General features: G+C 38.9%; 2 protein-coding genes across 2 annotated transcripts; both read left to right on the top strand.

Annotated features, from left to right (window-relative positions):
* Positions 1-9,114: 9,114 nt before the first annotated feature.
* LOC140161656 (uncharacterized) lies at positions 9,115-10,407 on the top strand. The gene has a single exon (XM_072184956.1). It carries the CDS (start codon positions 9,115-9,117, stop codon positions 10,405-10,407), a length of 1,293 nt encoding a protein of 430 aa, XP_072041057.1.
* A 132-nt stretch (positions 10,408-10,539) lies between these two features.
* On the top strand, positions 10,540-11,385 carry LOC140161655 (uncharacterized). Its single transcript, XM_072184955.1, has one exon. The coding sequence runs from the start codon at positions 10,540-10,542 to the stop codon at positions 11,383-11,385; it is 846 nt and encodes a 281-aa protein (XP_072041056.1).
* Positions 11,386-11,906: the final 521 nt, after the last annotated feature.

Below are 11,906 nucleotides of genomic sequence, written 5' to 3'. Positions count from 1 at the left end.
AGTTTACCAAGCAGTTTACATAAAGGTGTGGTATTTGGACAGGTAAGTGTGAAAGGTTTTCGACCATGAAATTATTACACGAGGAGCTGAGATGACATCCTTTGCACCCCATCCAGAAATAAACCAAACCAACTGTTTAATGTTCCTTTTATGACCCTTAGGCACAATCAGGATGTTCCCAAAAATTTAAAACAAAATGGCCTCAAGGCAGATATTCAAGATGGCAACCAATTGTCAAATTTTAAAACTATCATTGGATGACAAGCCCAACAATTTTTGGGACCATCCTGATTGTATCTTGTTGCAAAACTCCAACACTATGAGACCCAGATCACATCTGGTGGAATACCATCCTCTCCGCAACTCTCACCTTTGCATATTTCTCCTTACTAAATGTGACCGTACACCACGAATGAGCTGTAAAACCGGCCCGGTCAATTTTGTTTTATTTCGTGTTTAGAAAATATTTATCAAAGCTTTAAAATTGTATATCATTTGACTTTAAACGATATCCAGAAGCGGGGTTATGTTTTGTTGAATTTAGAACATTTCGTGGTGTACGATCACAAATGGTGTCACTTTCATGTTTAGATCCTTTGCCACCGTTACAATATCTTCATCTTCTCTATCAATTTCTGGCGGTATACCTAGAATATCTTTTAAGTGGATGAACCAGTTGTTAATCCTTTCATTTTGTGCGTGTCCCTTCAGCTGTCCTTGTCGTTGATGTTTTCTTCCAGTTATTTCATTAATTAGCTTCCAGCTTTGACCATGTTTGTAGTTGTCATGCGCTTCCTCGACCGCCCTTAGCATTTCACTTAGACCTTCCTCCTTAGCCGCATTGTATGCTTCCTCTAGGTTTGTCTTGACTTCTTTAGAACTGAGTCTGTTTTTCTCAGTTGCATCCAACTGGTACGCATCATAGGTTTTTCTGATGTTACCTCTCGCTCTCGTCAGTCACTCTGATATCGCCTAAAAGCCACACCTTCCTATTCTTCTTTTTAACTGGTATAACACTTTCTGCTGGTTCCCTGTTGGTTTTTATGAATCGATGCTTCTACATTTAGTAAGCTGTTCCACTTTTTGCGGAAAAGGAGTAGTCTAGTTGGTACTTGCTTCCTGCTGGACTGCAGAATTCCTAAAGCTTTCCTTTCCTCTTCCTAAAATAAATGTTAGCACATATGCGGTTCTTTCCTATTGCCAGATCAATTAAGTACTTTTCATCATGGTGTAAGTGGCTTTGCATCCTCAAGTCCAATTCTGCCGTTGAAATCTCCTATGACCATCAAGACATTGTGCGCAGGGATGGAATTTATAGCTCTTCTACTTTGTCATTTATAAAATTTCATGTAAACAAATCCAATCGATTATTTGATAAAATGATGTTAAACATACCTAACTATGACGTTTCGTGCTACATCGTAGCACTTTCTCAAATCGACCAATTCTCCCAGTCCTCCTCGTCTGCTTCCTGTCGGAGCGTGACGTTGGTGGCGCTGTTTTAGGTGGTTTTAGGAGTTAGTCATAGATGTGCGGCAGAAAGTGATTTCCTTCATCCCGGTTGAGTGTGTTGGGCCCCCGTTTCCGTATCCAAATCGCTTCTTTTATGGGTCTTTTATTTCTGTTTTGCTCTCTGTCCTTTATGCTCGTGTCATCCCAATTGATCACATGATTGTCATCCGCTACATGGTGAGTAATAGCGGATTTGTTGACCTCTCCGGTGACCGAGGCCTTCCTCTGAGGTTTTCGATTTGTGTTCTTTTAACCGCGTACCTAGCACCCTAGAGGTTTCACCTATGTAGGTTTTTTCACAGTTGCGACAGGGGGTTTCGTAAACGCATTCGGCTGTTTGTAATGACTCGCATTTGTCCTTTGGGTGGAACAGAATGTAATGTCTGGTGTGGCTTAAATGATGTTTGAATGCCATGCTTATTGAATATCCTCCTATCACGCTGCGAAAGCCCCTCTTTGTAGGGGAGGACGACCATACCCCTTGTGACCGACTGTGACGGCTCCTTTTTGGGGGGTTTCTTTTTGTCTACGTCTTTGAAAGCCCATTCGGGGTACCCACATAGTCTGAGGGCTTCCTTGATTTTGCTTTCTTCCATTCGCTTGTCTTCCTCCTCTGTGATGACTTTATCCTTTCTATCCATAAGGGTTTGAATGACGCTGAGTTTATGCTGAAGTGGTGGTGAGACTGAAAGTGGAGGTACTGACCCGTGTGTGTCTTTTTACGGTACACTAACAGTTTAATGTAGCCATCAGGTTTCCTGACAATGAGGGTGTCAAGGAAGGCGATTTGTTGGTTTTCTTCTTTTTCATAATCATGATAATTGAATTTGATGTTGCCGGTTTTGTCTATCTGGTTTGTGTGTGAAGTGACCTGTTCCGCTGATCCTTTCTTGACAATTTTTAACACCTCGTCCACATATCTTTTCCATAGTCTAGGTTGACAGTTGACTGGGGCTGTGGCAATGGCTTCTTTTTCAAGCCATTCCATATAGAGATTAGCAACTATTGGACTAACCGTGGAGCCCATCGCGGTACCAAATTTTTGTTGATACACTTGGCCGCAAAAGTAGAAGTATGTGGTAGTGAGAGTTAAAGCTAAAATCTCCATGACGTCGTCTACAGTTAATTTGGTTCTCTCATTCAGCGAGGCATCTTCATCAGTTAACCGTTGCCTAATAATCTCAAGGTATTCGCTAATGGGGGTGTTAGTGAACAAAGACACTACGTCGTGAGATATGAATTCCTAACCCTCGTCAATCATAATTTCAACTAAGTCCTAGGCGAGATCTTTGGAATTAATGAATTAATGACATGGTGCTGCGACTGGCCTACTAAAGGACCTAAAATTCTGGCTAGATCTGTGGATGTCTCGTACATAATCGAGCCGCAATAGTCCGTTATAGGTCTCAAAGGGATGCCGGCTTTATGTATTTTAGGCGTGCAGTACATTCTAGGGGTGTTTTCAACAGTGGAAATATCTCTAATTTTAAATCACCAACATCTTGAGTTTGCCACACCACACCGAAATCAGACGTCTGCAATAAGTGTTTTATATTTGTAGTCCAATTTGTCATACCACGTTGATCTAAATTAAAAAGCATCAGATAACATTTCTTTGGGTATCTATCATTTGACATACAAATTAATTTCAAGCAGTATTTTATACAACGCTGTCGGCCGGGAGCTATACGATCGGCGAGGGTTCGAGCATTGGGCTTACCTTAGGTGAAAATTCTCCTTCCTCCCAAAAAGTTCCTATATGGTCAGAAATCCAACAATTAAGCCAGTTTCAACACAAAATGTAATTGTAGAATTTCTTCTCGCCCCATACACTGCTTAGCACGTGCAGGTAGTGTATGTGCGACGTCCGTGATTCGGAAGTCAGTGCGAGTTATCTTCGTTTATATGAAGTTAGCACTAAAAAGGGAGAAAGTGAAAGAAAGAAAGAAAGATCACTCGGTGATCACCCGATGCCTCCAATTCTTCGATATACTTGAGGCACCAGGTGACCATAGATGACCACCCGGTAGTCACCCGATGTCTACTTTTATTTTGCCAAAGAGGACTACGTGACGCAATCAAACCAAACCTGAAATACATTATAATCACTAAATTGATACAAGTGATTATAAACAATTACATTATCGATTCAATAAATTTAAAACAAAATGTTTGTTAATTTTGTTTTGTTTTTGTTTTTTGATAGGTTAAACATCTGGCAAGTCAACTATGTTTAGCTACGTATTATGCCGCGAATAAAACAAAGCAACCTGACAACGCGCTGAAAACGTGGAATTGCATCGTACCAAATATCGATCAGGTATAAATCAATGATGTTTCGTAATGATCTTATACAATATTAAGGTTACCACGAAAGGTTTAAACTGAAAGTTTGAAATATTTGAGTTATTTTATTTGGATAACTAAAGCCACTAACTAAAGCACTGGTGCTTTCTATAACAACATATGCCTCTGAAGCTTGGACAATCAAAAAACGTGATGAGCAGCGACTTCTGGTATTTGAAATGGCTTGTCTCAGAAAAATCCTGGGTGTTACTAGAAGAGACAGGATTAGGAACACCTCAATCAGAGACAACCTTGATTACTAGTGAACTGTAATGAACAAGATCCGTGCAAAACAGCTGCCCTACTATGGCCATGTGAAAAGAATGCCTCCATCCAGATACCCAAAAATCGTACTAGAAGGAAGGATCCCAGGGAAACGACCTAAAGGAAGACCCCAATGCGCTGGATGGACAACATCAAAGCAAACTGCAGTGCAGTGGGAATCCAATCCGTAGTAGAAGCCGGTCGGATGGCAAACAACAGAGCTGGGTGGCGAAGCATAGTGGCTAGGTAGCTATCTCCAAGACCTACCTGTGTCATGGGAGGAAAGCTTTAAGTGAAGTAAGTGAAGTGAACTAAAGCCACATAAATATCTACAAGAGATCTATCAAGAGACGGATTCGTGGTCCCCTGACAAACTCCACTTGACATCTTACCTGTCATGCATTACTATCGACAACAGTATTCCAATGTGTCCCTTGCGTTTTCTTACCTTAAAAGGTCATATATATTGCTCAGAAAACATCATATCATTTGCAAGCTAATATTATGATGACAATGAAAATGACTCCTTTTTTGAGAAAATAAGACGTTTATAATTGATATTCCGCAAAAAACAACTTAAGCAGTGAGTTCATTCGAACGAGACAGATTTGACCTAGAAAAAAGTTGACGGCATGAAATGAGATGTGCCTGCTTAGAGAGAAGGGACAGTAAACGCTCTCAATGCAAAGAACGTATGCTGTTGTTGTCCTCAAAAAATTTGGACTAAACAATAAAAAATATTTGAGACCAATTTTACCGTGCAATTTTAGAATTTGAGCGTGATGTATATCCATTATGCAAATAAACAATTTTAATGGCCTTTTGTTCGAACCTTCCCGATTTCTCGTGGAACAAGGTCGCATATTATACACATGACTGAATGTCAAAAGAGCTCATATCCAGGGCAAACGGGATCCTGCACCGAAGACGTAATAAATAATCATTGAGAAAGTCATAGGGACTGTTCAAAAACTCCATAAGATATGGAACGCCAAAGATATCCTGAGAAGCACCAAGATCGAGCTCTATTAAGTACTTACGCCCTCGATACTACTGTATAGAGCAGAAATGTGGACACTAAAGAAGGAAGATGAAAACAGACTTTTAATTTTTGAAATGATGAGCCTTCTCAAAATAATGGGAGTGTCATGTACCGACAGGATTCGAAACACCACCATTCGCAAAACCCTTGACATGGAGTTTACCATCCTGTCCCGGGCATCCTGGACAGAATCTCAACAATACGACTCCGATACTAAGTCCATATACAGAGAGTACCAACATCACCTTTCCTCAAATTAGCATTTGAGGCACATGTCCATAGCAAACGCCAAAAAAGGAAGACCACCAAAAAGATGGAGTGACTGCCTGAAAGCCGATTGTTACAAAGTAAACATGAGCTCTTTGGTCAGAGCTAGGAAGTGGCAGGCCACCATGAAGCAGATGGCACTTCTCAACCCCAAGTTGGAATGAACGCTATAGGTAGGTCAAGGTATTATTATTAGTAGTAGTATTTGACGATCCTTTTGAATAACCATTTTATGGTATTTTGCATTGACAGCTCTGGTCATTCAAACAGCATGGATAAATGAGACATAATGACATGTGCATTGATAGCACATCTCAGTATACACTAGTAAATATGTGTAATTATGGTGTGCCGCAACAGCAATGGACCTACGATAATAAGGTACCAACACTTAGTTTTAGAAAACTTAGATATTATTTATTGGGCTCCAGTTGATAAAGATCGAAACGTTGTGTTTCTTTAGTCCTTTCCATTCCATCTTGCTTTTCTGCTTACCCGCCACATTTCATTAGCAAGTTACGATGAATTTCTTTGAATTATATACTTATTCCATCGTGTTTAAAACATACTGCCTAAATAAATGTGGAAGACATACAAATTTAATTTCTCAACTACCAACAGGCCAGAGAATCCTTAAGTTGACACATAATCAAATCTACTTTAGTTGTTAGAATGAATACCGCCACGTGTGTTTTTAATCAGTGTAGCCCACAGAGGGCGTAGGTGGCGGCTGCCATGAAAACGTGTTGTTGTTGGATTTTTTTTTTGTATTTGTTTTCAGACACAGCAAATAAGCCAGAATGAATGGTGTCTAGATTTTGATGGATCGCGAGATGGCGTGGTTTATTCAAACAAATGTAACGCAACATCGGAAACACAAAGATGGGTTGTGGACATGCGACAATGGAATACTCCGTCATCAGATAACCAATCAGCACCTTGACAGCATTACACGTAACCCACCATCCATCAGTAAGATATGGGAAATAGTATGTTTCAAAATTATCATTAACGGCCAACATCTAATGCACAGAGATTGGCTAAGGACACTATAGAAAGCATCTTCCGTCAAAAAGGGAGTCACAGATATAATGATAAAGAACCTGCGAAGAAATTCAATCATTTTTTTTTATATCAATTGGAAACTATCAATTGCTACTACTGTTATTGATGTCTCCGACTGCTTTAAATAACATGAATCGGGGTGCTGTCACAGGGGCATTGTTCCTGGACTTCGAAAGCTTCATAGCTATGGTGTCACCGATAATACTTTAAATTGGCTTACGTCGTAGTTAAGGGGGTACTACACCCCTGTGGTAAATTTGTGACTATTTTTAAATAAATAAAAAAAAATAATAACACACTGGTAACAAAAGTTACGTATATTATTGGGGCAAGGAATCCAATTACTACACTGAAATTTCAGTGACCCAAGACAAGCGGTTAAGTATATATGATAGGAAATGAGGTACATCCTAGCGGTACCTTATTTCTTATCATAAATAACGAACTGCTTGTCTTGGGTCACTGAAATTCCAGTGTAGTAATTGGATTCCTTGCCCCTATATTATATATAACTTATGCTACCAGTGTGTTATTAGTTTTTGAGAAAAATGCAAAAATAGACACAAATTTATCGAGGGGTGTAGTACCCCCTTAAGTGGTAGAATACAATCAGTGAATGTTAACTTTACACTCTCCGATTTTTAAGAATGTAAACATCGGTATTCCATGACAGGGTTTGATCTTAGATCCACTGTTGTTTATAATTTATGTAATATTAATTCTCTTCCTGAATGTATTGATTGTAAATGTGTTATGATACAACTTTGCTTTTTAAATTATCAGATCCAAATGCTCTTTAGTCTCAGATGAATGAGTTTTTTTTTTTTTTTTTTTTTTTTTTTGATGTTTTAAGTTTGACCCTGGGCCAAACTGAAAAACAGTGTTTACACTGAGTTTTGTTACCCAGGCAAAAGAAGTTTTAATAAATAAATAAATAAATAAATAAATAGCTTGTTATAAATTGGTGGTTTTAAATCAACAAGCTTACTCTTAACATTAGGAAAACTTTTTGGAACAAATCATATTTTGAAAATTTTGATGACATTTCACTCATCTATGGTGATAAAACTATCGAAAGGGTTAATAGATTTAAGTGTTTGAGGTCATATTTAATCTAATCTTGGAATGAACATATCAATTATATTATTTCTGTTATTTCTAAACGTATGGTGTTTTTCCATCATTTGGATTATTGCAGTCTTGTTTGGTCAAACTGCATTTCTGAACATCGTAATTCTCTCCAAATTCTTCAAAACAAACTTTCTCGTGTTCTTTTGTTTGCGAACACGAACATTAAAACACCCATATCACCATCACGTGGTGAACACTCCTTCCTGGGACAGATTAAATGAAAGATGGAATAAGCAGCTTGCACTGTGTTACTGTGTTAAATGTCTTCATCATGATGCTCCATCTTACCTCTCATGGCAATTTATTGTTTATACTTCTTTTCATTTGAAATGTACCAGAAGTCAATCTTACAATACCCTTGTATTGCCATCATGTAATAATAATTCAGGTAAACGAAATTGTGGAACAGCCTGTCTTCTGATGTTCGTAGTAATCTTACATTAATAAATATGAATAATGTTAAGATCAAAAATAAGCATATAATTCACACCGTTCCACCTATGTACAAGTACTAAATTTCACTACCTGTTCAGAATCATGTTTAATACATTTCATCATATTTATTTATTTATTTATTTATTTATTTATTTATTTATTTATTTATTTATTTATTTATTTATTTATTTATTTATTTATTTATTTATTTATTTATTTATTTATTTATTTATTTATTTATTTATTTATTTATTCCAAAAATGTAATAAGTAAACAAACATAAGCAAGCGGTCTTTCCCCCCAACTGTTGAGCAAGTGTAATGTCCCTCGATCAAAGATGTAAGAACGTCACCTGTTTTTACTCAATTGCTGAGTAACCCGTAGTCAAGATGGAGGGATATGGCTGTCTCCTGCTTGTCTCACCACTTGGGATCATGATGGTGAAACAAAACTAAGCATTTGATATTTTAGACTAAATCAGATTGTAATCTTAACTCGCCAATAAAACTAGAGCGATAACCGCACCATAGCTGAGCCACGTGGCTGCGACAGTATATTGTGGTAGGCCTATACCACTGTCACCCGGAGTCTGACCGCCCGAGTGGTGTTAATGAAAGAGGAAAAGTAAAGAATATAAGCGCACGAGGTAAGTTAGGCGGATGACTGTGACGATCTGATCAAGCAGCAATACTGCGCTGGATAGTATTGATTTTAATAAGACTGTTTCATTAATTGGTTAACAAAGTTCCTTGTATCTGATCCAGAAAGTTCACTTACTTGTGTACGTTTCAACAACACCTGTTGTCTTTATCAACACTTGATTGGTAGTGACTGCTACTGACAACCGACGCTAGAAGTAGCCTCCAGCGTTGATCTTAGAGTTGCCAGTTGATTTTCCTCCAAGGGATTTTTTAGGTCCCTGTTTCAGAAAGTCATCGTATATGTGAGATAGTTGATAAAGACAACAGGTGTTGTTGAAACGTACACAAGTAAGTGAACTTTCTGGATCAGATACAAGGAACTTTGTTAACCAGTTTACTATACCGATCCTGATGAATCTGTTCAATCATGTTCGACAATCGTATGGACAAAGCACGGTAAAACAGCTACGTGACTTGGAAAATTGTGAGAAAAAGGTACAGAGACACAGAAACCATCTAGTCTATAGCCTCCGCTGCCGTGACCAAAAGCTTACCCCGTCCAGTTTGAAACTACGATGTCCGCTAAATACCAACAAAGCCAAGGAGATCATCAAACGCGCGGAAAAAGGACTTATCAGAGAGAGAATCCGTGTGGTAAATTATAAAGTCAAGAACTTAAAAGACAAGAAAGATCAGTTGAAAGAAGATGTAAACAACATAATTCCCGCGAAATCGGAGTTGGGACAAAGGATTGAGCGTCACCTAACGACCGTCGCTGAGACTACTTATCAGGATACTAAACGACATCACCTGCAGAAGTTAGAAATTCTGAGTGAGAAAGCCGCCGCGAGAAACAAAAAGTCCCTGGCTTCTAACATCGATTTGTCAGGTTCTCAACTCAAAAAATGGGTCATCAATCTCTCGAAATACAAATTAAATCCTGCACAAACCAGCGTGTTGTCAAAAGGTCTCAATTTTGCTATTTCAACACCAGAAATATACGCGGAGGAATTTGTGTTAGCAACCGAATTGGCGTGCACCCACCTACCCCAGGACGATAGAATCCAACTTCGAGGTAAAATAGCAAGCACGTTGAAATCATCGAAAGTACCAGAACAAAACATCACAAAAGAAGAAAGGAAAGCTATTAAAGACTTGAAGAAAGTGGAGGATATCATAATACTACCTGCAGATAAAGGCAAATCGACCGTTGTATTGGACAAAGCTGAATATGAAGAGAAAGTTACTACCATGCTTGGAGACAGGAAGACGTACGAGGAACTACCGGCAGACCCGACACAGAGGTATAAACTGAAATTAGTTACCAAGTTGACAGGTCTCAAGAAGGAAGGTAAGATCACCGAATTGAAGTACAAACAGCTTTATCCCACGGCCGAAAATGTGCCCAGATTATATTGTACGCCGAAAATTCATAAGCTTAACACCCCCCTGCGTCCAATTGTTGACTATACGGCAACCATCGGTTACAGTACTTCGAGATGGCTCGCTGATATTTTAGGTGCTTTGGTTGGCAATACTCAACACCATGTTAAGAATTCCAAGCAATTGTCAGAAGATCTTGCGAAAGTGGTTATAGATGAGGAAGACATTCTCAACTCCCACGATGTGGTGAGCTTATTCACCAACACACCCATCGACCAAGTGTTAGACATTGTTCAAAGTAGACTGGAGAAAGATATGTGATTGCGAGTTTACAACAAAGAGACAGGGTTTAAGTTAACAAGTGAGGATGTGGTAGAACTTCTTGAGTTCATACTAACTACCACATATTTTACCTTTAGAGGTAAAATTTACCGCCAGCTATTTGGTACTGCGATGGGCAGCCCGGTATCTCCGATTGCAGCTAACATATTTATGGAAGCTCTTGAACAGCAGGCGATCGCTACGGCACCCTTAGATTGTAGACCAAAGCTATGGTTGCGTTATGTGGATGACGTGTTAGAAGTTATTAACAAAGATTGCGTCCAACAGCTTACCGACCACATCAACCAAGTTGACAAATCGGGGTCAATAAAGTTTACATTTGAACAAGAATCCCAAGGTAGCCTTCCGTTCCTAGACACGCTGATAGTGAAAAAAGACGACGGCACGGTAAAGCTACTGGTCTATCGTAAGCCATCCCATACAGACCAATACCTGAACTATCAGTCTCATCACCCGTTACATCAAAAACTTGGTGTGATACGCACATTGTACAACAGGAAAGACAGCGTTGTGACTGAAGAGGAAGACAAAGTGGAAGAAGAAGAGAAAGTCAACGAAGCCCTTAGAACATGCGGGTACCCTGATTGGACCTTTAAGAAGGTCAAAGACCAGTTACAGTGTGTGAAACCCAAGAAAGTTAACAAAAAGACTGATGACAAGACCAGAAGTAAAGGCATGGTTGTGCTTCCCTATGTTAAGGGTGTTACTGGAAGAATTTCTAGAGTCATGAAGAGTTACAACATTTCTACTGCAATGAAACCGCACGACACACTCAGAAAACAGCTGGTACATCCTAAAGACAAACGTGATCCTATCAACACCACGGATGCGGTATATAAGATACCCTGCAAGAACTGCAAAAAGAAAAAAAAACATCAACATGGCGGACAGTGTAACAAGCTAGCTCGTACCGGCGTTCAATCCGAGCCGTTTTATCACCATTCAACGATTTATTGAAGCACTAAATTGACATTTATAACTCAACGGAAGTGACTTTGATTATTTATATGTCATCGGTATGTTGGTTTATGCTATAATTTTCCTGTAATATTCTGTTATAGACTGCTTGTGTTGCCCGCCACATTTAGCCCTAGAACTCTGGCCATAGTATCCGTTTTTACTTCCACTAGGGCCAGAGGCACTTACATTGAAAAAATTGTTGGAGATGGTTGAACGCAACAGAACAAATAAATGATGAAAATTGACCTTTTCATTGTGTTCGTGGGTCACCGCAAGAGCTGTAAAATTCCATTTTAAAAACATATTTTTCATATTTATGCACACTTTCCCTACCTATTTAAATGAACCTCAATATTGACCAACATATTGTACCCATTTGTGTTACCTTCAATTCGACGATCCCTGTTGATTTGCCGTGAAAACGCTTGCATTTCTTGGAGGAATTGTTCAGTTCTTCCGTTATTTACATCATTGGCATCATTTGACCTCTTGACCTGATGCGAAATCTTCCCTATAAA

The sequence above is a fragment of the Amphiura filiformis genome, chromosome 10 (assembly GCF_039555335.1).
Source record: "Amphiura filiformis chromosome 10, Afil_fr2py, whole genome shotgun sequence".
Lineage (NCBI taxonomy): Eukaryota > Metazoa > Echinodermata > Ophiuroidea > Amphilepidida > Amphiuridae > Amphiura > Amphiura filiformis.
Note: the sequence above shows the minus strand (reverse complement) of the source record. Positions and strands in the feature narration are given on the sequence as shown.

Coding starts and splice junctions, on each gene's coding strand:
- LOC140161656 (XM_072184956.1), top strand. CDS start 9,115: ATGAATCTGTTCAATCATGTTCGACAATCGTATGGACAAAGCACGGTA.
- LOC140161655 (XM_072184955.1), top strand. CDS start 10,540: ATGGGCAGCCCGGTATCTCCGATTGCAGCTAACATATTTATGGAAGCT.